We start from the raw sequence: 26,489 nt of genomic DNA, 5'->3' as shown, positions 1-26,489 counted from the left end.
GAAACAAACACTGCTGTCTGCACAGACTGGAAAGTAAACTACCAAGTAGGAATCAGAGACTGTGGTAGGAATAGGCCAGTTAGCAAGTCAGGTGGGTTCCTGCAGTCAGCTTGTGAGTGGTAATGTATTCATGTTGGGAAACAAACGCGAGCGACAGCTAATTGAAGAGCGCAGTAGGCGGGAGTTGGGGTTTTGTTTTTAATTAGCTGGGTCTAGCTAACTAAAGAGGGAGGCTGGCAGTGTAATCAATGGTTACCATAACGGACATAACACTCCACACCCTTTAAAAGGTATTTCCTCCTGAGTAAAAGATGTCTAAACGCCTGCGAAACACCGACGTCTGCGCAGATTGCAATGTTCCAGGTAAGAACTAAACACATGCTTGTGGGTGTTTATCTGCTGCAGATAAACACTCCATAAATCTGGGTTAAATCAGATTACAAGTGCCACCCCACGCAGCTTTCCTCTTCAAAGTAGTTAATGCATGAAGTTCAGTGTGCTGTTTTTGTCAGGGTAATGGTGTGCATGGGTTATACTCTCTTTCAAACTTCTCCTTTGGTTCCGATTTTCAGACTGTGTCAACTTTATTAGAGTTATTTTAACTTTGTGTCCCAGCATCTGTGACTTATTCAGTTTGAAACAGTTTGATCCTGTGGAAAACGTAAACATTTGTTTGCCATATCTGAGATATATTAAGGATGACTGCAACCTTCATAAAATATATAAATAAGGAAAAAAAAAAGTCAGAGTGTTCCTGACTTGCTGTCCCTGGAGACATTGTATGATTAACTCTGATCGGAGATGGATGCTTGTGAGCAATATGAATTACTGGCAGGACTTTTTTCCACTGGCTTTGAAATTACTGTCCAAAAGTTATTGCAAATAGATAAAAACGATTTAATATAAACTGCAAGTTACTCATCCGATAGAACGAAACACTGCTCTGTGGTGTGTGGCAGCAGATCTCTCAACTTTAATCTGTCTCCAACTCAACATGAGACCATGGCAGTTTCCTTGAATATTCATATTTTTGTTCAAAACTGCTTTTGAGGATGACCTAGAAAATATATTAAGCTTTTGCAGACCAAAAATAATCTTTTCATTGTGTCTTGAGGGTGTTTCAAAGATCCCATACAGAGTATAAAGATGTGACGTGATGTTTTCAGCAACTGCAGGAAGTAAAACAGGATGCTGAGTGAATTGACCGCATAAGCTCAAAGCACTCTTTTCTTTCCTTTGCCCTGCCATAATGTATTTTGCTCCTGTGACAAGAAAATAACACACAATAGCATTGTTTTATTCATGAAATGGTCATCCAGTATAAACTATCTTTACTTGTTTATTTCTTATCAAGACAACTAAACAAGATCCAAACAAAATAAAAACAGCAACTGGTTTCTGTGCATTTGCTACCTCTTCTCTCATCCTGTCATTCAAATTAGTTAACCCTAAACTCTTTGGAACAGCTGGCCTGGACTGTCCCGCCATATGGCGGGTACCAGTTGTTGGGTGCAATATTTTTAGAGTTTCAAGATGTGGTATTAAATTTAGCAGCACTTGTTGAGGAACAGAAAAGAGACGTGCCAGCAGGTCTTGGTGGTTGTTGAGTCTTTGAGAGTCTGAAAAATGGGGACTAGCAGACAGAATCTGAGCAGCAACCCCCTGCAGCTGTTGCTTCTGCACCTCAGCTGCTGTTAAGACATTTAGTCGTCACTGTTTGTCCTGTCATTGTACCAGGCACGCTGTCTGCTTAATGGTATACAAGCTGTATGAAGGTCACGTGAGTGTACAATGTTTTAGGTCTTGAGGTGTTTGGTGTCACAAAGAGCCATCTGCAGGTGGGGAGAATCAGTATAAGACATGTGTGACACCTGTAGTAGATGAGGTTTTCTAGAAGGGTCAAGGGTAAGTAGGGTTTACATTTATTTTGGTCACAGAGCATACTGTAACTTTTAACTACTCCCCATGCATTACCCAAATATGCAGCAGCTCTAAAATCATTCTTCTGTTTTCGTTACACCATCTTGAAAGAGGAAGCTGCTCTTTTCATTTGTACTTCCACCTACGAATGCTAGTGTTACTTCCTTTTTTTACACAATGCACCGCTCCACCTAAATGTGCAGACTTTACATTTACTAAAACTGCACCTAAGTGGCTATTATTTCCCTTCAGGCATATTGTCAGAGCAAAACGCTGAATGAAGAATGTAATGAATTATGGAGTTTAAGTACAAATCTTGCCGTGTGAGATGGGCGTTTAGGAATCTCATGAAAAGACTAAGGTTAATAATTAGGTAATTAAATGTTTCAAGCCCATAGACCTGGGGTCTCAAACCCTGGTCCTGAAGAGCTACAGTCCTGAATGTTTTAGATGTTGCCCCACATCAACACACCTGATTCTGATTAATGGTCATCAGCATGTCATCAACGTCTACACAACTCTGTTGGTGGCACAGCCACGTCTACCAGGGTTGTGTTGAAGCTGGAAAACATCTGAAACATGCAGGACAGTAGCTCTCGGCGACCAGGACTGGAGAAACCCTCCTTAGACTATTGGATCCTAATGAATGTAAAGATATTTAAAGAAAGGTCAAATATAATGTAACATCTTTTAAGAAGCCTGAATAATTTGGGAAAGCAGGAAGAGACTCGTTTCTCAGCTTTTCAGTTCAGCTTTATTTATTGACTAATATCATCTCAAGGTACTTTAACAATATAATTCAGCTCATTCCAAAGTAGTCCAATTACTACAAAGACACTTAAAAAGATAAAGGGCTTGCTAAGGAAACAAACAGATTGCACCAAGAGTTTTCTTTTATGCTATCAGAGTAAAATATGTAACAACAATGAAGAGTTAGACAAATAAGTTGTGAAACATTGCTAACACCTCCAGCCTGACTGACAAAGCTAAAGCAAATTAAATGAGTTGGAACCAGTGGATGAAATATTGCACTTGCTTCTTGAATAAATCAAAAAGTGTTCTGGCATTGACTCTTTGGGTTTCTCCTCCTTCTCAGAACCTCGCTGGGCATCGGTGAACAGGGGTGTAGTGATTTGCGACGAATGCTGCAGTGTTCATCGAAGTCTGGGCCGACACAGCTCCCAAGTCCGTCACCTGACGCATACGCCATGGCCCCCTTCACAGCTGCAGGTTGGCTGCATTCCTGTTGAACTTCAGATTTTCTGCATTCACAGAAATCAAGCCTTTTCTTTTCTTTATTTTTTTTTTAAATCAAGCTCATAGGGCTTCAAAGTTGGATTATCTGTCCTGAAATTCACTGGTATTGGATCCTGATTTCTTTTTTACCTTTTTTTTTATATATATCTATATCTTGCTTTTTGTTTTTTTCAAAGGCACATTCTAGAGTTAAAAAACCCAGGTGTATTATTAGATGGTAAGAAGTATACAATTTCATTAGGGACCAAAATAATGTGAATCACTGCATTATAGAGTGAGAATGTCATGTGTTTTTGCTGCAAAATGACAAATAATGTGAACTTGGGGGGAGACAGAGCTACGTCAAACTGGATTGCTATTTCAAGTCTCTGACGAGATTGAAAACCATTATTCCATTTTAGTAATAGTGTGGTAAGGGTTCCTACAGACAAACTAATTTCATTTTTTAAGTGTACAGAAAGTGGACGAAAAGGACTGTGTGTACAGCAGTGGCTTTACCTGACATCTCCTTCTAGTCGCTGCCACCTGGTTGTAATTTTGTACAATTCAACTACAAAATGTCCCACAAACTACTGTCATAGGAGAATAATTTGTGGCTGCTTACATAGAGCTGCATAAGTAATTGGGGCTGTACACGACAGCTCAGAAGGATTAAGACGTCTTGTGGTGAAATCTCACCTGAAATTTCGTTCTTTCTAGGAGCATTGTTTGCTCAGGAAGATTTATGTTTGCATTTCAAATGTCGACATAAAATGACTTGTTTCTTCATTTTGTAGTACGTTTTTCTATATTGTAGTTACATTTTTGCAAAAATATTTAGTCATTCTAAAGCTTTAGATGTGTTGCAATGCAGCTCCGGAAGAGTTTGAAGTACAACAGTTCAAAACACCTAAATCACCATTACTAGTAGTTTGATCATTAAACGATGAGATTTATTTTCGAGATGCAAATAACAGCTGGTCAGTGTTCTGGCATCTAAATCAGTGGGACACATTTTAAAATATCTTTTTTATTTATTTTTTAATTTTTTCTCCCTAGATGGTTCAGACCTTATACAACAATGGTGCAAATTCAATATGGGAGCACTCCCTTCTGGACCCGGCATCTATGATGAGTGGGAAACGCAAGGCCAACCCTCAGGATAAGCTTCAGTGTGTTATGATTACAACTGTCTCTTTGTTTGATGTTATAAAATTAAGAAGAAGAATAAAATAGCTAAAGTTCCTGTATGTGCTGCTTTCTCATTCATGGCCTCTTGTTTTCTTTTTTTTTTTATGTCTTTGTTTCAAAAGCCCAAACAAATCAGAGTTTATAAGAGCCAAATATCAAATGCTGGCATTTGTCCATCGCATGCCTTGCCGAGAGGATGACAGCTCTACAGCGAAGGACTTAAGTAAGGTGAGGAGAAACTGCAGCTCCGCAGTTGTTTCACCAAAACTGAAACGTCGTTTTAAGCAAAGTTTTATTGGGTTTCTCTATCAGCTCTTGAACCTATTTGTTTTTCAGCAACTTCACTCGAGCGTACGCACCGGTAATCTCGAGACTTGTTTAAGGTTGCTGTCTCTGGGAGCGCAAGCAAATTTTTTTCACCCTGTAAGAATGAACTCTCTGTATTTTAAACCACCATTTTCATATTTTTAGCACTATTTTATTCTGCTGGTTTTAGCTCAAGGTTGTTTTTTCTGGTCTCCAGGAAAAGGGAAACACTCCTTTGCATATAGCTGCAAAGGCAGGGCAAGCATCTCAGGTTGAACTGTTAACTGTTTATGGGGCAGATCCTGGAGCTCCTGACAGCAATGGCAAAACTCCTGTTGATTATGCAAAGTAAGCTTTCTTTTCATATATATATATATATATATATATACATACATACACACACATCTATATCGTATGCAAGTTGATCTTTATTTTTTTAAGTCTGAAATGTCATTGTGTGTTTCCAGAGAAGCTGGCCACCATGACCTGGCAGATAGGCTGGTGGAGATTCAGTATGAGCTCACAGATCGACTGGCGTTTTACTTATGTGGGAGAAAACCAGGTATGCAGTGTGAGGGGTTGAAATTTTCTCTATTTTCGGTTTATTTGGAGGAAGAGTATGCACATACTTGATGTGAGTAGAAAGTTACCTGGACCTGATGATAAATTGAATGCTGTCTGTCTTATTATTAAATGACTATGGTGTTTTCCTGCAATGATTTGTCATTTCTTTCAGATCATAAAAATGGTCAGCATTTCATTGTTCCCCAAATGGCTGACAGGTAAGAAAGCAGAAGCTATTCAAATTATGTAATGTCCATCTTAGTTTCATCTCACATTTGCATTAAGTGAATATGCTTCAAGTTGTCCTGAGCCAGCAAAGTGGGGAAGTTATTTGTGATCGTAGTTTTGCTCTGAGGCTTGCACTGACTTGTTTATTGCCGTCTGTTTGTTAGAAGAAACAGACAAAATGTTTCTGACATGCTCAAGACCTCTGTAACTACTTGTAAACAAGTAGAGGATTAGATTACAGCAAAATAATTAGAATGGTTTTACTAATATAAATTATGCCTTTGACCTTTTTTCTTTTATTTAATTGCTGTCTTTTTATGGATCAGAAATGTGTAAGTCTAACTCAGGAAAAAATATTTATATGAAATAAAACTCAATTCACAAATGTTTATTAGAGATATTTCTGTTACAGCAGTGTAGATTTATCTGAGCTTGCAAAAGCAGCGAAGAGGAAACTGCAGTCTGTGAGTACTTTCTTTTTTCTTTTGTTTGTTTTTTTTGTTTCCTTTCCATACCTAACTCTAAGAGTGACTTCATGATTTCCGTGCAGCTCAGTAATCATTTATTTGAGGAGCTGGCCATGGACGTGTATGATGAAGTGGACAGACGAGAGACTGACGCAGGTAAGATAAGAGTAATAAGTGATCGTGGTTTTGTCCTGCATGCAGAGAAGTGGTTTGTTCTCCCAAAGCTTTAAAAGCTCCACTAGTGCTGTAACTATAATTACACCTTAAAGCACCACTGACATCACTCTCATCTCATTTGTTTGCAGTGTGGTTGGCCACACAGAATCACAGCGCCCTGGTCACAGAGACAACTGTTGTTCCTTTCCTTCCTGTGAATCCAGAATATTCGTCAACACGGAATCAGGCAAGTCCACAGTTACAAAAGGCATCTGCGAGCATTGTTTTCCTTCTGAAGATATTTTATTCCACGATCTGCTGGATAGTCTCAGATGGAACCTTATTATTCTCATTTAGGGACGCCAGAAGCTTGCAAGATTTAATGCACATGAATTTGCAACTCTGGTCATCGACATATTAAGCGATGCTAAGCGCAGACAACAAGGGAATTCTGGAGTCAGCCCCAAAGGTTGGTATCTTATCTTCTTCTTGTTTTATTCTGCAGTTCTGCTCACAGATGATCATTTCATCTTGTGTTTTTTTTTTTTTTTTGTACCACAGACAATGTAGAACTTATCATGAAAGGCGTGGCTGTCAGACACTTCAGTGACAACCAGGACAACGACCAGCCTGACTATGATAGTGTGGCATCTGATGAGGATACAGATCAGGAACTCCCCTCGAGCAAAGGAGATAGGACCAAGGTATTTCTCCATTGACTTTCACAAATGAAACCCGTGAGTGAGACGCTCTCTCTGCTGGTGCCTCTGTTTTGAACCCGTCTCTCCTACAGAGCTTGGACTCTGACCTTTCTGACGGTCCTATATCTATGCAAGAATACGTTGAGGTGAAAAATGCGCTCTCTGCCTCTGAAGCCAAGATCCAGCAGCTCATGAAAGCCAACAACAATCTGAGCGAAGAGCTGAGACTGATGCAGCAAAAGGTATCCCCCTCGCTCCACCAATAAGATCACTAACACTGGGGTTGGACCGGGAGGGGAGGGGGGCACTTCTCCTGCCCAATGCTGAGCCGACCGAAAAGGGATCACCCGTCCTCTGTTCATGCCAGCATGTTCAATTTTAATGGAAACTGGAGATTTTTTATGTGTTTGGTTGTTTACCTTTTATTTGTTAACTATTTTGTGATTGTTTTTTTTTTTTCCATAAGTAGAAATGCATCCTTACTCCATTTAACAACAAACAATTCCATCCTTTCATTTTTGCTATGTTTCAATACAGTTTTAAGTTATGTCATATAACGTTACTAACAAGCATGTTTTAGGAAAAAGCATGATGTTATTAACAGTGTTTTTGTTTTTTTTTTTAAATTCTTTTACAGTAACTAACTAGATTGTATGCGTGTGTCTTGCTTTGTCACATAAATGTTTATGCTCGGTTATTGCACAAAATGTTCTTGAAAGATTTCCAGCTGTTTTTTGATCGTGGAAATGTATTGTTTGGTATATTTTTTTAAATGGTCACATTTCACCGAAAGCATACTCCTAAAAAAAAAAGCAGCATGTTTGTGGATGCAACTTGTGAAGTTTGAGATTCAGCACAAAAGTATGCACTTAGCTTCAACTTAGTGATATGTGTCCTGCTAACCCTAACCTACTTTTGAAAATGATCATATCTGGCTTTATATGTCTTGTGCATAGTGAAAAATACAAAGTTTTATATTTCAAAAGTGAAACCTGTCTTAATATGGCTATGTTTGGAAGGAGGATTAAGAAAATTTATCTCAGTTTTCGGACGATTCTCATGGACGTGCATCTTTCATTTTCTTGTAGTACAACAAAGTGGGTAGTATGTGCATTTTAAACAAAAATGTGTGGGGGGGGGGGGGCAACCTGCCATTACTTAAAGCACATTACTTTTTTTTTTTCCTTTCCAAAAGTTAAAATATTTTATTGACATCAGCACAGTCCTTAGCTTTAACAGGAATCAGAGGCTTTATCAAACGTAAATGTTGTAATTGAACTGTTTTGTATTCTGTCTTTTATCTACAAAATCTTTCTATTTTCTCTTCAATGAATGCAAAGTACTTCTATTATTAAGAGACAGTTTTTGCTTCTCCTGAATGCCTCTTTTCATATCAATCCGTCTGTGCTTTAGCTGCATCTTCAAACAACTTCCTTTTGCTTGCTTGTTGCTTGCTTTGCACTTCTGGACAGAAAAAAAACAAACAAAAGAAATCATCCCAGCTCTGACATTTTTACTAAAGCTAATAACTTCTTGATGTTGACGTAAAAAAAAAATCTGAAGCTGTTGCGCACAATAATATTTTTTTTTCTGAATGTTTTCATAGAATATAATTTCATTGTGGAAAAGAAGCTCAGCTAATAATTTAATGACTCAAGCAGCTTCAGGTTTGGAAAGATGATGGAAACATTTTTAATTTTGCCAAAGTTAAAAAGCTTGGCAGAGTTAAGTGACTTCTCCCATGCCGACTTATCGTAGTATAATATAGATTATTGGGATAAATCTTTAGATGAGCGTTGGGATAAAAGCTGGGACAGTACTCTGGGAGGACAGACCAGAACAGGGAACAACGCTTGCTTTGCTGAGAGCACCTCTTAGTGTGTTGCTGACCGTCTCTTCCAGCTGCAATCTCTGCAAAGCGAGAACATCTGTCTCAGGCGGCAGGTCACAACCAATATCTATCAGACCCCCAGCAGTACAGACCACCCTGACCCCTCAGCCCTGAAACGCCGGCAGTCTGCGCGGGCCAGTCGGCCCATGTCTATGTATGAGACCGGCTCAGGCCTGAAGCCATATCTCCCCAAAGGGGAAACTCACTACCCAGAGGAAGCTATCCCCACCCTCCAATCCTTCCCACCTCATGTAAGTACGACCTGTTCCCTGCTCTCCTTTGCAGTTTCCTCTCCACCGCCTCACGTCTTCACCCTGCCTGCAGACTTTTCCCCCCTTAGTCCCCCCCCCCCATCTCACTCATTTCCCACTGGGTAATTTCTTGTTGCATCAAAGACTAGCAGCGACTTGCTTTCCATTTTGTGCTCTTGAGAAACAGACACATTTATCTGCATGTATATCTCTTGATTACGGGGGAGCTGTTTCTGTGTTTTAATAAAACGTCATCAAAGCAAGAAGATTCTGTTACGAGGATCAACTGTGAAGGTTTGTACTGTGTTGTATGTTGATGAAGCATTAAAACTACCATACAAATACTCTTTGTTTTTAATGCATGATTCACTCATGGGCAAGTTTGATCTGTTAATTATTTTTTCTTTGTAAGCGAGAGAAAAGTTTTGATAAATGTGAGCTCCTGAATTACTGGTACTACTCTTGGTGAATTAGCTGCCTGCCTCATTCACACTAGTTAAACAGCTCAACAAATAAATGAATGAATGTTCTGTGAAAACACCTGTTTGGAAACTTGGTTGTGATTTACCCTCAGCTGATCCTTAAAAAATCGACCGTTTTCATATTCATGGTCACTGCTTATACACATCCATCAACTCATCTGATTAAGCAGCAGGTTAAATGAAGGGATAAGTGGAACACTGTATTATTGTTTTATGCAATATCTTAAGTCTGCATAAAAAGCTAATTTTCTTATATTTAAAATCTGGTTTGAACCCTGTCTTTAGACAGAAAGGGGCACTTTTGTGACCACATCTTCATCCCTCCCTTCATTTCCATCCACCCTGTCTTGGTCGAAGGAGGACGGTTCTCAAAAGGTTAAGTACACCCACAGTTGCATTTTGTGGGAAAACAACAAAACCACTCGGAGCCCGTTTCTACCTGTTCCTCCTTTCTCACCCTTCTGCTGTTTATCTGTCCTGCTGCATGAGCCAAGGCTCCACTGGCTGCCCTCACCATCAAATATCTGCTTCCATCAGCATCATCATCTTTGCACTAATGAACATGTGGAATGATGTGGCTTTGGAAAACCTCTGCCAGACCGCTGAACCTTCTGCTAATTTGTTCTCTCTGCACCTTCAGACAGCTGTGTAGCAGATGATGTTCAAAAAGCTGCGCGTCTGTAGTTTAAATTTATAAAAGGAAATGAGCAAACTGCATATTTTGATGAGTTTATCTGTTAACTCATTTTTTTAAATTCTCAAATACACTCAAAATAAGGGTGTTCTATGTAAGTGCAACTCGGATTGCATCTACATACTTCAGTGACTATCTGTTCAGGCAGAACAGAGATTAAGATAAACAAGTATGAGCTGATCTAAATTGTATTATTTCAACCTCTGCTGCATGCAAGAATTTGGTATGAATTCTTGGAGAAAGACACTGTCTGTGGATGAATGTGCGCCTGTGAGGCATGAATACACATGTCTGTCTCTGCTTCCCATTTAAAATGTAGCCTGGAGTGTAGTGTCATAGGGAGACTTGTCTGGTGTTAAGATAAGGCATTCCTACAGCATTGTGTAAGGATCGTAAGATTTGGATCTACTAATAAACTTACCTGAACTTTGACTTTGTGTCCTGAAATAATGATCCCCTAGGGTTTATCTGCATATCACTTTTTTTTTCAGCTTTAACTGACGCACATAAATCTACCCTTCCATCAGAGTTCAAGAGCTTTCATGTACCTTTTCTCATATGGCCTACTTTTCTTTTCAGATTTAAGGATAAACAGTCAGTTGAACAAAGCATAGTCATGCACATACTCAAGTTGGTTAATTTTGGCAACATTTTACAGATATAAACAACATTCAGATGATTTTAGAGGAATACATTTTCCTTTTTTTTTTTTAACCAATCATTGAATTCTTGAAATCATGTGCTCTGGCTTTCTAGCTCTATTGGCTTGTTTTATTCAGTCATCTGCATTGCTTTTATTTTTACACTGTTGCAACTGCACAGGAAAAAAGAGGGATCATTTTAATGTCATTTTAACAATGTTATTGTCATGCAGATTTCACCGCTACTGTTTCTGGGAGTTCTTACAGATCATCAATTGTTTTATTTGTTCTCTTCCCTCCAGGCCTCAAAGTTGGAGAAGCAAAGCAGCATGCCAGAAAGTGACTATGACAACACATTCATCGAACCTGAGATGGATGACTCGGGGTAAGAGATGACATGGAGAATGACAAATGGAAGTTATGACTCCAAAAAGATATAAGGGGTCTTCATGTATGCTTGAATGATTTGGAAACTCCAACACAACACTTTGGCAGAAGAGTAGATAATGTTCATGTTTTCCCTCTGTAGTATGGGCAGAAGAGGGAGGCTGAGGAGCAGTGGCTGGCTGGGAGAGGGCATGTCTATTCCTGAACTGGATGATCTGGACATGGAAACGGACCCTGCGCTTCCCAGCACAGAAGACGTCATCCGTAAAACCGAGCAGATCACCAAGAACATTCAGGAACTCCTGCGAGGTGCACAGGAGAATAAACACGACAGGTCAGGCTTTGGGTCGAAAAAAGTATTTGATCAGTTTTTGTTTCCAAGTTTCAGCTCTCAATTCATTGTCTCCAATTCATGCTTAATTTTTCCAACATTCATTATTATTCTGTTACAGTTAGTTATGTTTATGTTCTATTATTTCCCCTTATTTTCTGCCATCTTGATACTTCCTCCCTATCATACTCACGCTGTGCGCTGCTGTTATGCTGTTCCTTTGGTTTCCCCATCCTTCCCTCCTGCGAGCAGACCATGTGAGCGTGAGGGTGTGCGTCGGCTCAGGCACAGCCTGGGATGTTTCAGCACTCTGGTACCCTGGGCTGAGAAGGCCCCGTCCCCCCTTCAGCCACTCAGCTTCCGGTCCCCTGATCCCACCTCCTGGTACTCTGGCTTCTGTCCCTGCCTCCCAGGCACAGTTTTCTCTTCCTCTCCCTCACATGGTTTTGTTTTCTCTTGCACCTCCTAACACACTGTCTTTTTCTTCTATTTACTAATTTTGCTTGTTTTTTTTTTGTTTATTTACATCAAGTTTAAACATGCCTTTCCTTTTTTTAGTTTAGCACTATAGCTTTTAATTTTCTCTATTCAGAAAAGGTAAGATACATCTGTGTAACAACTTACTTATTTAACTAATCCTATTTAGTTTTTCAGGCTGTGAAAAATCTGTGATTTTTTTTCAGGTTTTTGAACAGAAAAAAAGTGTTGTATAAACAGCATGTTTTTGAAGTTAAAGGTGCATGGTTTGTAGTGAATACTTAATGGTAAAGTACTGTAAATCGACATTGTTGATCAGATGAGGTTAATTTTTTCTCAGGTTATTGGTTTTGCATTGGGATCATTATAAGAATATAGTCTGGCATCAGTATGTTGAACTCATCTATAAATCTTTTCTCCTCACAGCTTCATACCCTGCTCAGAAAGAATACACGTGGCTGTAACAGAAATGGCTGCTCTCTTTCCCAAGGTTTGAAAACACTCATGTATTTATTTTGCTTGGACCGAGCTGACCAACTATTTGTGTATTTGTTAGTATTGTAAGAGCTCCATTTTCCAGCAAAAGTCTGCATAAATATGAACAGACACTTGGCATTGGTATTAAGATGCTTAAATGCTGCTCTGCAGAAGCCTCGCTCAGAGATGGTGAGAGGCTCTCTGCGCTTGTTGACCTCCAGTGCGTGCCGCCTTCAGACCGAGTGCCGGAAGGCCGTGCCATCGGAAGGCTGCCCAGGACCGGACATGCAGCTTGTCACCCAGCAGGTCATCCAATGTGCTTATGACATCGCCAAAGCTGCCAAGCAGCTTGTCACCATCACAACAAAGGAGAATACCAACTAAACAGCACTTAAACGGCTGCAAAGTAGACTACATCTCAATTTTGTTTTTATATATACTTTATCTATTTTTTCTCTCCATTATGTTGTTGTTTTTTGTGGTGTATGCATGCATTGTTTTATTTTTGTATTTATAAATGATGTAAACAATATTTGAACGCAATTTGGGTGTCAAGGGAGTCAGACACTTTTCTTGGGGACATCCACCTGTGGTAGTAGCACAATTTCTCTTGAAGTAAAATAATATATTCCAGCTGGTGAGCTCTGTTATAAGTACAGTAGCAACAAAATATCTCAAGTCAGTCCATAGTGTTAATAACTTGCACTGAGAAGATGAATTAAGCACAATAGGATGGCAATGTTTATCAGTCCAAACTACACATGGATGCTAAAAAACAACATGCAATGTCAATACTGTACTATAAACACTATTGTTGCTAAAGGAGCTTCCTCTCATGTATTGCACTACAAAAATCACACCATGAAGATTGATGGAGTTATTGTTCTTACACACTGCTAATGTTTGTTGCGTTGAAAATGCTATTTATATGGTCTGTCCCCTTGCTCAAGAGTAACCCTGCCTGCAGTGCACTTATTGCAGCTGTTAAAGTATTCCCATTCTCCAAGTTGGTGAACGCAAGTAGTAATTATTCATACACCAAGCTGAATTTGTCACGTGCACCAAGATATTGTAGCTTTGAGTTCTAGTAATATGGGGTGTTTCTAACAGGCTACACACTGCACTGTTGTATACTGCAGCCATTTCACTGTTGGTGGTCATTTAGAGCTAATATCCATATTTTTAGTCTGTGCGTCTGTGTTGTGTGCTGTTCCATTGCTGCTAGTTTTTGTATTTAATGTGCAACATATGGGATATAAATCTAAATGTTTCCTGTATTATTGAGCAACTCACCTGTGTTCATTTTCAAATCTGATCAGGGCAATGTCCCTCTTTGTGCTCAACTGAGGTGCTGGGATGTATGTGATGCAGCTGTTCAGCTGCACTTGAGAAGATAGTTATTTTCTAAATAAACTTAATTTATATCCATAACCTTTTGGTGGTTTGTCAAATTGTATCGTGTTTATCATTTCATAGACTTGATTTGAGACGAATTGATTTGATTACAATCACTTTATTTTAAAAAAACAAAAAAAACTAATTCAGAACAGAAAATATGTACTTCTTAAACAGTTCTAAAAGTGCAAAAAAGGAACATTTCTTCATTACAAATGAATGCTACTATCAGATACACATGAAGATGATGAAATATATTACTTACATAACATTCATGAATATTTCATCTTTTAAAAAGGCACTAACAGGTTCCCCTTTTCCTCGGTTATCGTCTCATGACAATATCCTTGTGTAGTTTAGAAGAATTGCTAAAATTGATCTGCTCCATCATGACCATGAAAACAATTCTTCACCACACAACTTTAGTATAGGAGACAATTGACAAAATTATAATACTTTGTGCAACAATGTAAATTTCACAGGTAATATGTGGTTTCAAGTGTCTTGTTCTTGTCAAGTCAAGTTGGCACCTATTAAAGAGCCCAGTGAAGTCTTGTGCACATCAGTTTCCTTCTTAAAGGGTCAACTGTCCCCTTCTGCCGCAACTATATGGACTCAGCACTGTAAGATAAGGCTGGTATGAATGACAAAGATACATGGAGCATGTGTAACCTGTTGTTTAAAGCTAAGTATGAACAGAAAAAACATGCACTTCCCAATTCAGATGGAGTTTGGTCTTGCAGGTTGCTTATGTCCAGGCTGATCGTGGCCTGCTGTGAATCTGAAAATGAGTTTCAAACATATTTCCACATTAGGGAGATTAATATGCAGGATCAGCCTCCAGCTGCTTGAATTTCATCTTTTACCTTGTCCTGGTACCCTTTCTTGGCCATCCTGTGCATCTCAAGCTTCAACTCCTCCTCTTGGATTTGAAGGGCTTCCCTATCCTCCTCCTCTTCCTGCTCCAACCGACACTGCTCCTCCCACTGCTCCTGGCGTTGCTGCTCAATCTGCATCGAACAAACAGGTTTTTTTATTGTTGTTTTATTAAGTGAGATAAAACACACACACACACACACACACACAATCACACACGCCAAATAATTAGCACTGACCTGAGTCTGTATTTCCTGCATCCTTGTTGTCTTACGGCCCTCTTCTTGCTCCTTATCCCGGCGTCTGAGCTCCCGCTCCAACTCCAGCTCCTGAATCAGCTCTTCTCGTCTCTTTAAGGATTTCTCCTGAGTCTCACGGTTCTTCTGCATGTTCAGCTCCAGCTGCTGTTTTCTGCCCACAAGCACCTTACCAGGAAAAACAAGAGAATGCTTTTAGTCAGTAATTAAGTCTTTTTAATTTGACTTGATGCATCAAAACTGCTGTAGACAAATTCACCTCATGCATGAGACGTTCCCTGGCTTTCCTCTCCTTCTCCCATTCAGCCTCTCGTTTTTCCCACTCACGTTGAGCTTCTTCTCTAAAATATGTGTAATAAATCAGTTTACATTTGAAGTATCAGCTCAGTGTTAAATGGATCTTGCAGTTTACCTGTGTAGACTGTCAAACTCAGCTTCTCTCTCTCGTTCCAACTCAAGCTGCTCTTCAATCACATGTTTCATCCAGGCAGCATCAGCAACAGCTCTCTCCCTTCGTGCAGTCTCCAGCCACTTGTCTTCCTGCTCCCCTTCCAGCAAGGCTGCTAGGATCTTTCGGTCAGCCTCCTGTTGTTCACACAGGAATTTAAGAAGAAAAGTTAAGCTTATAAAGGAATATTTAGGAAAAACATTGCAAGGTATTACAAGGTAAAGTAAACTCACCAGTTCCTCCTGCACTTGCTGGGCTCTCCTCTTCAGCTGAGTTCGGTACTGATGGATCAAAAAATGCCTATTGGAACACACGTTAAATTAGCCACAAGTACCTTCAAATCATTAGGTATGACAGGTGACATGATTAAATCTGCAGAAAGAGCTTCCAAAACCTCATTTCAGCTTTCTTTTGTCTCGTCTCAATCTCTCTCCTCTTCTCGTCTATCTTTTCCAGCTCCCACTGCTTGAGCAGAAGAGCATCTTGCTCCTTCTTAAGACGAGTGGCCTATGAGAGAATATACCACAAGTACAAATGCTCAGCAAACTTCTTTTACGTAGCATAAGTAGTTTGCTCTCCAAATTGGTCTCCAAATACCTCCTCCTCTCTCAGCTTCAGCTCTTCCATCTGGCTGCGAAGCTCCTCTGCTCGCTTATACCCCTCTTCTTTCTTTTTCTCCTCTGCTTGCTTTATCCTTTCCAAAGCCTCTTTTCGAGTCCTCTCATACTCATTTTCAAAGCGTTTCTTCTCTTTTTTTTCTGCCACTTCTCTCTGTATGTTTGATGAAATGGGTCACTTACAACAGGTGTCAATACGTCCTCACCGATGCACTATGTCGAGTAGATTCACCAGTGTAGATTTCAGACTTGATACTGTGCTCACAGAGTACACGAGTAGTGTTTAATTAAAAATGGATACGTTATATAATAACTGATCATGTAGAGGGATAATGGCAAATTTACTGACTGCAGGGGAGTTCCTGCAGAGTTTAGTTTTATTAACACTGGAATGAGCAGAATCTGAGGTATTTTGCCAGCCGGAATGATTGTCTTACCTGCGTCTTCTCAGATATCTGGTCCTGCCACTGAGTGACAACATGATCTTTATGTAATGCTGACTCTACCTGCAGACAGAACAAGAGTTGTGCCAAACCAAAGAAAGTGATACTGATAAACCTGAACCTCATTGAAGGGATGTCAGAACATTTATTTGCTTAAGAAAACCATAGATGTACCGGTAAGTTAACAGTAGCTTAACCTAGAACGTGGTCCTTTTAAAATAGTTATAAATTACCAGATAAAACAAAAAAAATCCTCATAAAAGCTTGCCTACCTCTCTAAGGTCTGCGCTGTTATTCTTCCAGTGCTCCCTCAGCAGCTCTTGTGCAAGCTAAAAGCAAACAAAATTATAGCCATTCAAACAAATTTCCGCATCCTTCAATTCTTTTGCTTGATGTAGCAAGAGATAACAACGAGGCAAATCCTACCTCAGATGAGTAACACATGACATAATACACCATTTATATAAAATAAAAACAAAAAACACTAAGCTTGTTTGGAAGAGTTGCTCAGAGAAAGTCTGTTCTCTATAAAAAGAAAGATACAGCACGGCTGCTTGTGATTTGCAAATCATAAGACTTTTTCACAAGTCTCCGAGACCAAAGTGAAAACGTTTGGCATAAATAATGCCATGTTTGGTTAAACAAACACAGCATATACGCACACCTCATACCAAGCCCAAGAAACGATGATGGTAGAGGAATGATAATTTGAGGTTATTTCATAGTTATTTTATATTTTATTTTTAGGACCTGAGCACCTTGCAGTCACTGAGTCAGCCATGAATTGTATGCCAAAACGTTGTAATGTTGAACAATAAGACCATCTGTCCAGTAGCTAAAGCTTGATTCATATTAGGTCATGCAACAGAACACCAGAAAATCTACGACTGGAAAGCTGAAAAAAATAAGTCAAGAAAAAGAGTGAAGGTGTTGCAATGGCCCGGTCAGCCCGGCTGTTGTGGTAATTCAGTATAACTACCTTTTTCCTTCTTTCTTCTTTTGCCACACGGAGCTCTTCGGTTTTCTGCACCAACTGACTTGCCAGTGTTTTCCTGTCAGGAACTAGTTCCCTAAGCTGTGCCTCGAGCTGGTCTTGTTCCTTTTGAAGCAGGGCCCTGAGTAGATTCCTGCGACGCTCAAGGTTGGCCGCCTTCTCTTCCTTCAGTCTCTGGTTATGGTATGCTGACATGCTGACAAAATGAAAAGGGAAAAATATGTTGGTTGTTTTTTTGCTAGCATCTCAATTGATCAAACTGACCAACAAGAAAGGGTAGCATACTGACACCTAACTTCCTGAAAGAGTAATGTATATATTTGCATTTGCATATAAGAATTTGTTCTTATTGCTTGCCTGGGTAAATAAAGGTTAAATAAAAAAAATATATATATTCATGGTAATTCCATTTTATGCAAATGTGCACACACAAACATGAAAGCAGTTACTTACTTCACTGTTACACTAATATAAGGGCAAATATGTTTACATGTTATTCCTCATCAACGCAAGATACATACAATGTTACACTCCAAAAAAGGCAGTTACCTGAGGACATTATTCTCAGTCTATTAGTATTGTTTTAAATACAAATTATTGGAGTATTTATTCCTAGCATCAGAATCAGAATCATGTTTATTTGGCCAAGTCAGGTCAAACAAGACCGGGAATTTGACTCGGTTATTTTCGCTCCCTGTACAGTAAATGGCAGTTGGCAATGGCAGTTAAGTATACAGCTGATGCAAACTGCATTACTTATTGCATATTTACTGTATCTTTACTTTTCTGACCTATGATTCAGACTGCATATTCATTCTTGAAGCTTGTTGACTTATAGCCTAAAGCTAATCTGATTAAATTCTCATTATTATTATTTACATTTACTCCTGAGAGTCCTTGAGTTGGTGACCACACGAATTTACTGAGATCAGTGGTCTATAACCAACTGTGTCTTTAGACTGTTCCCCTTCCAATGATGGCAGTGCGAATGAAGAAGTATAATGTCCTGCAGGAATTTATGATATATCTGACAATAACACAAATATGGCCAGAGACAGAATGCATCTTCTGACACAAATGTTTTTTTTTTCAATCATTTTGAATCTGGATGAGACGCTAAAGGCTGATTTATGGTTCCGCGTTACACCAACGCAGAGCCTACGGCGTACTGTATGGCGTAGGCTCTGCGTCGATTTAACGCGGAACCATAATTCAGGCTTAATAGTCCATGGGCCCGAGCCCAACATTTCACTTGTCAGTACCACTCAAGGTGACAAAACTTAGTTATGATTTTCTAAAAGATCCATGTCTATAGATGATATTTTGGTATGATAACCCTTCCCGAGTGGCAGCTGTATCATAGTTACCGGCTCATGAAGTCACCCACCCCCTTCAGAAAATTACATTTTAGATGCTGGTGCATATCCTGGTTTGTCAACTTTTCACAATATTGTCTTTGGAATCATTTTAAAGGGGACCTTTGAAGCATTCATTCAAGCTAAGATGTGATACATTTCCTGAATCCTTATGGTCCCTAAGTTTTTGTATTTTGTGTCTCTGTTGTTCCTAGATGACACAGGGCTAAAAGATAGTATATCATTTAGGCGAAAATTGTGTAAAAATGTGTTGTTTATAGTTTAAAGAGCTGCAGTGACCTCTATGTTGGTCAGAAAGATTCACATCTTAGCTTGAATGAATGCTTAACCCTTGTGCTGTCTTTGGGTCAAAATGACCCAATTCTTCTATCCTTCTTTCCTCCTACCATGCTCTCTCCTTCCTTCTTCCTTTCCTCTTTTCTTCATTTTTTACCCTCCTTTACTCCTTTTTCTTCCTACCTCCCTTCCGTCATTCGTTCCTTTATTACCTTCTTTGCTTTTCCTTCCTTCTTTCTTTATTTTCTCCATTCCTTCCTTCTTCCCTTTCTCCATTCCTTCCTCCCTCCCTTCTTTCCTTTTCTCCCTTCTTTCCTTTCTTTCTCCCTTCCTTCCATCTTTTCTCCCTTCCTTACTCCCTTTCCTATTTCCTTCCTTCTTTCCTTCTTTTCTCCTTTCTCTCTTCCTTCCATCTTTTCTCCCTTCCTTACTCCATTTTCTCCTTTCTTCCTTCTTTCTTTCCTTCCATCTTTTCTCCCTTCCACCGTTCCATCTTTTCTCCCTTCCTTACTCCCTTTTCTACCTCCTTCATTCCTTCCTTCTTTTCTCCTTTCTTCCTTACTTCCTTCTCTTTCCTTCCATCTTTTCTCCCTTCCTCCGTTCCATCTTTTCTCCCTTCCTTACTCCCTTTCCTACTTCCTTCCTTCCTTCCTTCCTTCCTTCCTTCCTTCTTTTCTCCTTTCTTCCTTACTTCCTTCTTTCTTTCCTTACATCTTTTCTCCCTTCCTCCGTTCCATCTTTTCTCCCTTCCTTACTCCCTTTCCTACTTCCTTCCTTCTTTCCTTCTTTTCTCCTTTCTCTCTTCCTTCCATCTTTTCTCCCTTCCTTACTCCCTTTTCTACTTCCTTCCTTCTTTTCTCCTTTCTTCCTTCTTTCTTTCCTTCCATCTTTTCTCCCTTCCTCCGTTCCATCTTTTCTCCCTTCCTACTTCCTTCCTTCCTTCTTTTCTCCTTTCTTCCTTCTTTTCTCCCTTCACCCTCCCTTGACCCGAAGACAGCACCAGGGTTTAAAGGTCCCCTTTAAAAGGGCACTGATATCTGGTGTGGCCCATGCCCTGTAATCCTTAAGCCGGTCAGCAGACAGACCTGTGCTGGTGGGAGCGGCGGGAGCTCCACGCCGCCTGCCTGCTGCTGCGGACGCCCTGCTGTCTGAAATACTGCGCATGCATCTCCCACTGCTGCCGCCGCCGCGCCTCCTGCTCCCGCTGCCGGCACAGCTGCTCGGCCACAGCCCGGGACCGACCCGGCCCACGGAGGGACATGGTTGGCAGAGCCATCGCCCTGGATCACAACAAAAACAAACACACACAACGACGCTGGTTATTCACGTTAAGGACCTCGCAGGTCCCTAAAAAAAACATATTTAGCCATTCAACACTAAGGTGCTATGTCCTCTCATTAAACGTATTTAAAACATTTACGATTTGTAATTAGAAAAGGACACCATACCTTTATTAAAGTTGTAGAAATGTTGCAGCCTTAATTTAACCGCCCCTGTTACCTTAGTTACTTAAACACTTCCTAGTTACTCCCACGCTACGGGAAGCTCGAAGGGACAAACATCTCTACTTGCAAAAAGAAAAAAAAAGACATGTACAAAACCTACACAGAAAGATATTGTGTTGTTTTTTACGATTACTACTTATTATAAGTATATTAATAATAATAATAATAATAATAATAATAATAATAATAATAATAATAATAATAATAATAATAATAATAATAATAATAATAATAATGATAATTGTTATTATTATTATTGCTGTTGTTCATAGTAGTAATAGAAGACATAGTAAAAGCCGTTTACAATTCTAAACAATAATGGAAACCACAAACATAATCTTATTAGTTATAAGATTATAACTAATAAGATTATCTAATAAGATTAGTTATAATCTCATTAGTTATTAGTTATCATCTAAGAACTAAGAATGTGGTGCCACACTTTTATAGCAAATTTTGATGGATTTAATATTATGAATTAGATGATATATATATAAGAAAATAATCAGTAAAAGAAAATACATGTAAACACAAAAGCCACAGTGTACAAAACTCCATTAGTTGGCAGTAAAGCCTCAGATATAATGAAATGCAGAGGAAAAGCAGTGTCAGCTGACGGGGGGATGTCAGGTGCCTCAGCTGTATTTGTTCTGGACCTCTGAGCACCATTTATCCACCTTTTACTTGACAAATGGCCATGGCCTGGATGTATCAGTAACAAGGCGATCACATGAGCTGCTGGTCCTGCCACAAGCAGGGTTCAATGTAGGTGACTATAATGTGTGTGTGTGTAGGGGTGGTTATGTGTGTGTTGGTTCTCCTCCTCTTGGTGTCACAGTGAATCTTCAGTGAAGGACTTGGCAGCCTGTTGCTTTTATTTTAGAGCTTACACTGGGTCCACACTAAAGAGATGGCTCTGTTGATGGAGCACCAGTTCAGACAGCTGCCAGCTGACAGACAGGTGGAAACAAGACCGTTTCTGGAGGCTGTGTCATACCTTCCACCGTTTTTTGGTAAGTGAAGTTTTCCTCCTCAATATGCCACAGTTGTGACCACTGACGCACTTCTCCTTTCAAATTTTATCTGGGGAATATTTAAATATCAGTGACGGAAGGAAATTGAGTTTTTTTCCACACAAATGTCAAGCAATAAGGCTTATTATGACATGAAGGTTTTAGGTTTATCATAAAATGAATTAATAGCACCAACCAATTCATATTTACTATGTAAAAGTGTCAGTAATATATCATGTATTTACTTTTTATGTATCTAATCTAAGTTATGTTGACTAATACAATTATTTGAAAAGGTACCAAAATACAATGTTTTACATCTATATTAGATTTATAGAATCAACTGTAGTAAAAAAAGAAAAAGAAAAAAGAAACCTGTACAGAGGTGAAATTGGTTCCAACCCTTCCACAAAGCTCAGAAAAACAATGTTAGTCTTTCAAAATGATAATCTTTTTTGGATCGTATTTCTCTTCATCAAGCTGTCCACAATCCTTTACCATGCATAATTTAATCCACTGGCCTGGATTTTTAGTTGTGAAAATTGATTAGTACGGTGTTGAGTTCCCCTCGTCCTTTCACGAGTGGCATGGTGCACCGGGGCATCTTTGTTTGACTTCATTCTGTATTAATATGCCAAAGTCCTTCCATTGAATTTGCCACGTGAAACCCTTGAGATAAACCAAGTCTGATGCTAGTAATAAACTCTTTTCTCCTTGTCACCATTGTGTCCTGACCCAGAAACTTCTACAGTAGGCCAACTTTCCTGTAAGATATCAAGGTCCTGCAGACTCTTACTCACGAACACATCTCCTGCGCTGTGTGGACAGTAATTGACTTGGACCCTTTGAAAGTACTGTCAAAGGTTTTTAGATTTAGTCTGGTTAATCTGTTTTAGTTTCCAGAAGTGCAGTTTATGTATCACTAAAGTCTCAAACCTGTGGTAGGTCTTAGAATTATAGTGAGAGCCATACAAGCTGAGGATGTGTCTGAAACAAGATATGTTTCCATCAGTGTTACTTTGGCACAATAGAGAGGGCTTAGTCATGAGGAGTTTCCACTAACAGCTCAGTCCAGTGTGTCAGCAGGTCAACCAGTGTGATCGGCACTTAAGATGTTTCATTGTTCACCATCCTGTCAATACACAGTTCTTAACCTTGTTCAGTCAGGATTACCTGTGATTTTTTTTTTATAAGTAAAAAGCTCATTTATACACAAAAGTAAGTAAACCCTTTAATGTAAACGTAAACTTCAAATATTACGCGTTTTTTGGGGATTGCTGGTTCATTCTAATTTTAAATAACAACAAAGACGATTATACATAATCAATCCTGCCCTTGGGTGAATGTGGAAAAAAGTGAAAACATTCACTTGAGCTATTTTTTTTTAAGTTCATGTGCTAATTGTAGAGACAAATTTTGTTAATTGTCATATTTGTTAGTGATCCTTGCGAGGTTCCTCTCATGTCTCGTGTAAATATTCCTCAGACTGCCTCGGTTCAGCTGTGTTCGCACCAATTAAGGCCGACATATCTGGTAACATCACAGTAAGTGTCATTTAAATCTATCCTTCTAGATTGTCATTCTTTTTTTTCCCCCGGTGACATTACATCACAATAATGCGCACTATTTTCTGGAACAGAAAATCAAGGCAGTTTATGATACCAACCCGGGACGGTACAAGACACTCCAGTTAATCTTGGAGGCAGAGAAGGAAATGCACGGAGGGGAATGGCCCAAAGTTGGAGCAACACTGTCCCTCATGTGGCTGAAAAGGTCTGGGGGAATTTTGAACTTTCAGTTTCATACTCTTAAATATTGAATTTGTTCATCAAAGCTACAGTAACTGTACACATCTTCTTTTGCAACAGGGGTCTTAGATTCATCCAGATCTTCCTTCAGAGCCTGGTGGATGGCGAAAAGGATGATAACAACCCTCACCTTGTGCGAGTCAATATCACCAAAGCTTATGAAATAGCCCTTAAACGCTATCATAGCTGGTTTGTGCAACAGCTCTTTAAGGTGAGTTTAGAAATAAAATTATTTTTTATGACAACTTTAAAAAAATGTGTGTTATTTGTTGAGACGTTTTTCAAAGAGAGTATCCGATACACATAGTTGTATGTGACTAAATGGCTTTTACTCTTTTAGGCTGCTCTTTTTGCTGCTCCTTATAAGTCAGATTTCCTGAAGGCTCTCTCCAAGGGTCGGGAAGTCAAGGAGGAAGAATGCCTGGAAAAAATTAGAAAATTTCTCATTAACTTCTCCGCCACAGTTGATGCTGTTTATGATATATATAACAAAATGAATGCTGATCTTGAATATAAGGTGTGATTGCATGATGTTCCTCTTTCTTCAACTGAGACAATGCTGTCTTGCGTTCTGGCGTCCTTCAGGTCATTAAACTCTCACCGGGTGGATGCAGTCATGGTACTCACATACTTCACATCAAGTGCTTCCCTTTTACTCTTCTGTGTGGCTTCTCTGTTTCCTCATTTTTCTTTGACTTTGGGGGGTCTTTTTTCACCTATAAGATTCAGTTATCACATTTATATTGCATCAATTATAAGAAATAAAATAACAAATTAAACCAAAACAAAAAAAACTGATGGCATCCAAACTTCCAGCACAACCATACCCAGCCTGGGCACCATGTGCCTCAACTAGGTGGAAATGTTAGATTTCTAAGTACTGTCAAATTTGTAATTCATCAAAACTATTCTTAGAATAGGCAAAAATCAAAATTCAACTCAAACTAATAAGACTAAACACATGATAAATGCATCACTGACATTTTATGAGAAAATAAATTACATAAATTAAATGTTATAAAATAGAATAAGCAGATTTTTTTTCTGTTATTCAAAATGAAATGTTTTACAAAACACTAGACACCTGTTATCTAGAGTTATGGACAGTCACACTGATCCATGTTAGTCTAAATTACAAGGAAGAAAGAGACTACTTAAAAATGAAAAAAATCAACATGACAGCATTTATAAAATGTTTTCTTATTATAAATAAATGTGGCATATTTTGGTATAAAACTCTCAATATACATTTTTGTATTAATGCTGCATAACTGAAGTGCAAAGGGCCTTTGCCAAAGGCACCGACACAACCACATATCATCACAGAGCCTGGCGTTTAGATTAGCTGCTAAAAACAGTCTGGGTGTTCCTTTTTTGTTTTTGATTTGAAGCATATGGTGGCAGTTTCCTATAAAAAAAAGTCTGGACTACTGATTCATCTGGCTCAGAGGCATGTGAGATGGACCATCACACAGCGATGCTCCATTAATAGAAGTCAATTCTGCATCTCAACAAGGTTAAAATGAAGAGTTTTAAGTGGCTGAGATCATAAGTCTGTACTGAAAGAGGTTTCCCATGTTGATCTGCATGTGGTTATACCCGCTATTACTGAGGGGCAGCTCTTGATCCATCAGAGGAATTAGAAATCAGAACCCAGACAGCAAAATGTGAGTGAATCAACGTTGAAATATGGTTAGGCAGAAATATTGAATCCATGTTGAAGCCACGTTGAAGCCTGGCCGGCAACAAACAGCATACGTTGATTCAACATTGATTAGACATTGGCATTAAAATTCGACCTCAAAAGAACAGTGATGACAATGACATCTTTTCAACATTGGTTAACTCGATGATTGTTTTATGATTGATCCACCATCAATCGTCGACCTCAACCAAAAATCAACTTTTTTGACCATAATTCAACATTGAATTAACATCTTTTGTCATCTGGGAAGTGTCCAGCTGGACTTTCACCACTTCCATCTATACACAAAAATGTCTCCATATTCCTTGAATTGTTTCTTGATATTGTGTGCAGAGATCTGTAAATACTTTCAAATTTTACAGAAACTGTAGCTCCTCAGTGACTGCGCCATTCATGGCTCCTGCAAATCAATTATGTTGACTTTATACATTTGCAGTAAAATCTTCTCTTTTTTTTTCCTCCTTTCATCTATCTACATCTCTGTAAATTCCCCCTGTCTCAAATCTTTTTCGGAATATGTTTCAGGGTTAAAATAGAAAAATAGTACACCAGCTAAATAAATGAATTTGACAATCCTAAACAAAATATATTGCCTTCATACTGCCTGTATCAAAATAAAACTCAAGTAAATGTAAGAATCCCAGCTTTTTTTATTGAAAGAGATTTGCCTTAACAGTTTAAGAACATGTGCCGTAAATGGCCTGTAATATTACTGTTTTAAACACATGGTAAAATCTAATGAAGTGAATGTGTCAGAATGCCTGCTGTCAATTATGTATATTTTTTGTGCCACTTTGTGTGGACCAGACAGGTAAACCTTGAAGAGAAATATGAATTATTATTGGATTTCTCGTCCGCTGATTTTCTATTTAGCTACAAGACGTCTTTTTGTTTGCTATTTTTCCAAAGAAAAGCCTCATCAGCTCTAAATGTTTTTCTTTTTAATGTCCTGTTCTTTGCTCTCAGGTGTTTACACGTTACCAGATGTGTATTTTCTTTAAACCTCATTGTCGGAAGACCATGTCCTTCATTACAATGTTTTTCTTCTCTAAACTGAAAAAAGCTTGTTTTCTGTCTTCTTCTGACATCATGTTGCAGTGTGTGTACAAAGCATAATTAATGCCTTGCTTTTATCTTATCTAATTTAAAATAAACACAAATGGGTTATCATTGAAACGTGTCTTCTTTATAAGGGACTCTATTCAGTTTTATATCCTTTACATCCCTGCAATTTACTTTTTCATTGCACAGAAATGTATTTATACCACTTCTGCACAGTAAAATGGACAAAGTGGTTCTTGGGCCTGACACGTTTTTATTTTTATGTCAACCATTATTGATGTTAGAGACTTTTGTGCCCGTGAATTTCCAGTGGT

General features: G+C 38.9%; 3 protein-coding genes across 5 annotated transcripts; 2 read left to right on the top strand and 1 right to left on the bottom strand.

The window, feature by feature from the left end:
• The first annotated feature begins 120 nt into the window (after positions 1 to 120).
• On the top strand, positions 121 to 13,818 carry git2a (G protein-coupled receptor kinase interacting ArfGAP 2a). 2 transcript variants are annotated; one of them, XM_061729123.1, is made up of 20 exons: positions 121 to 363; positions 3,017 to 3,150; positions 4,216 to 4,328; positions 4,470 to 4,575; positions 4,684 to 4,770; positions 4,871 to 5,001; positions 5,121 to 5,215; positions 5,390 to 5,435; positions 5,858 to 5,909; positions 5,996 to 6,068; positions 6,218 to 6,315; positions 6,426 to 6,537; positions 6,630 to 6,772; positions 6,862 to 7,011; positions 8,672 to 8,911; positions 9,679 to 9,768; positions 11,031 to 11,113; positions 11,258 to 11,449; positions 12,350 to 12,413; positions 12,572 to 13,818. In XM_061729123.1, the coding sequence occupies exons 1-20, from the start codon at positions 312 to 314 to the stop codon at positions 12,782 to 12,784; spliced, it is 2,274 nt and encodes a 757-aa protein (XP_061585107.1). In that variant the 5' UTR covers positions 121 to 311; the 3' UTR covers positions 12,785 to 13,818. The 2 variants fall into 2 exon arrangements, with proteins under 2 accessions (XP_061585107.1, XP_061585108.1); XM_061729124.1 differs by lacking the exon at positions 9,679 to 9,768.
• A 287-nt stretch (positions 13,819 to 14,105) lies between these two features.
• On the bottom strand, positions 14,106 to 20,617 carry tchp (trichoplein, keratin filament binding). Its single transcript, XM_061729991.1, has 13 exons — positions 20,531 to 20,617; positions 20,168 to 20,362; positions 17,416 to 17,626; positions 16,709 to 16,765; positions 16,431 to 16,499; positions 15,974 to 16,147; positions 15,771 to 15,883; positions 15,610 to 15,676; positions 15,341 to 15,513; positions 15,188 to 15,269; positions 14,911 to 15,096; positions 14,662 to 14,805; positions 14,106 to 14,576 (listed from the first exon to the last, which is right to left on the bottom strand). Exons 2-13 carry the CDS (start codon positions 20,356 to 20,358, stop codon positions 14,544 to 14,546), a joined length of 1,500 nt encoding a protein of 499 aa, XP_061585975.1. The 5' UTR covers positions 20,359 to 20,362; positions 20,531 to 20,617; the 3' UTR covers positions 14,106 to 14,543.
• A 622-nt stretch (positions 20,618 to 21,239) lies between these two features.
• On the top strand, positions 21,240 to 26,263 carry gltpa (glycolipid transfer protein a). Of its 2 annotated transcripts, XM_061729990.1 has the most exons (6): positions 21,240 to 21,352; positions 21,471 to 21,600; positions 23,086 to 23,144; positions 23,240 to 23,373; positions 23,469 to 23,619; positions 23,749 to 26,263. In XM_061729990.1, the coding sequence occupies exons 2-6, from the start codon at positions 21,498 to 21,500 to the stop codon at positions 23,929 to 23,931; spliced, it is 630 nt and encodes a 209-aa protein (XP_061585974.1). In that variant the 5' UTR covers positions 21,240 to 21,352; positions 21,471 to 21,497; the 3' UTR covers positions 23,932 to 26,263. The 2 variants fall into 2 exon arrangements, with proteins under 2 accessions (XP_061585974.1, XP_061585973.1); XM_061729989.1 differs by lacking the exon at positions 21,240 to 21,352 and having other exon boundaries at positions 21,365 to 21,600.
• Positions 26,264 to 26,489: the final 226 nt, after the last annotated feature.

The sequence above is a fragment of the Cololabis saira genome, chromosome 9, assembly GCF_033807715.1.
Source record: "Cololabis saira isolate AMF1-May2022 chromosome 9, fColSai1.1, whole genome shotgun sequence".
Classification (NCBI taxonomy): domain Eukaryota; kingdom Metazoa; phylum Chordata; class Actinopteri; order Beloniformes; family Belonidae; genus Cololabis; species Cololabis saira.
The sequence above is the reverse complement of the archived record's forward strand: the minus strand, read 5'-3'. Positions and strand labels throughout refer to the sequence as shown.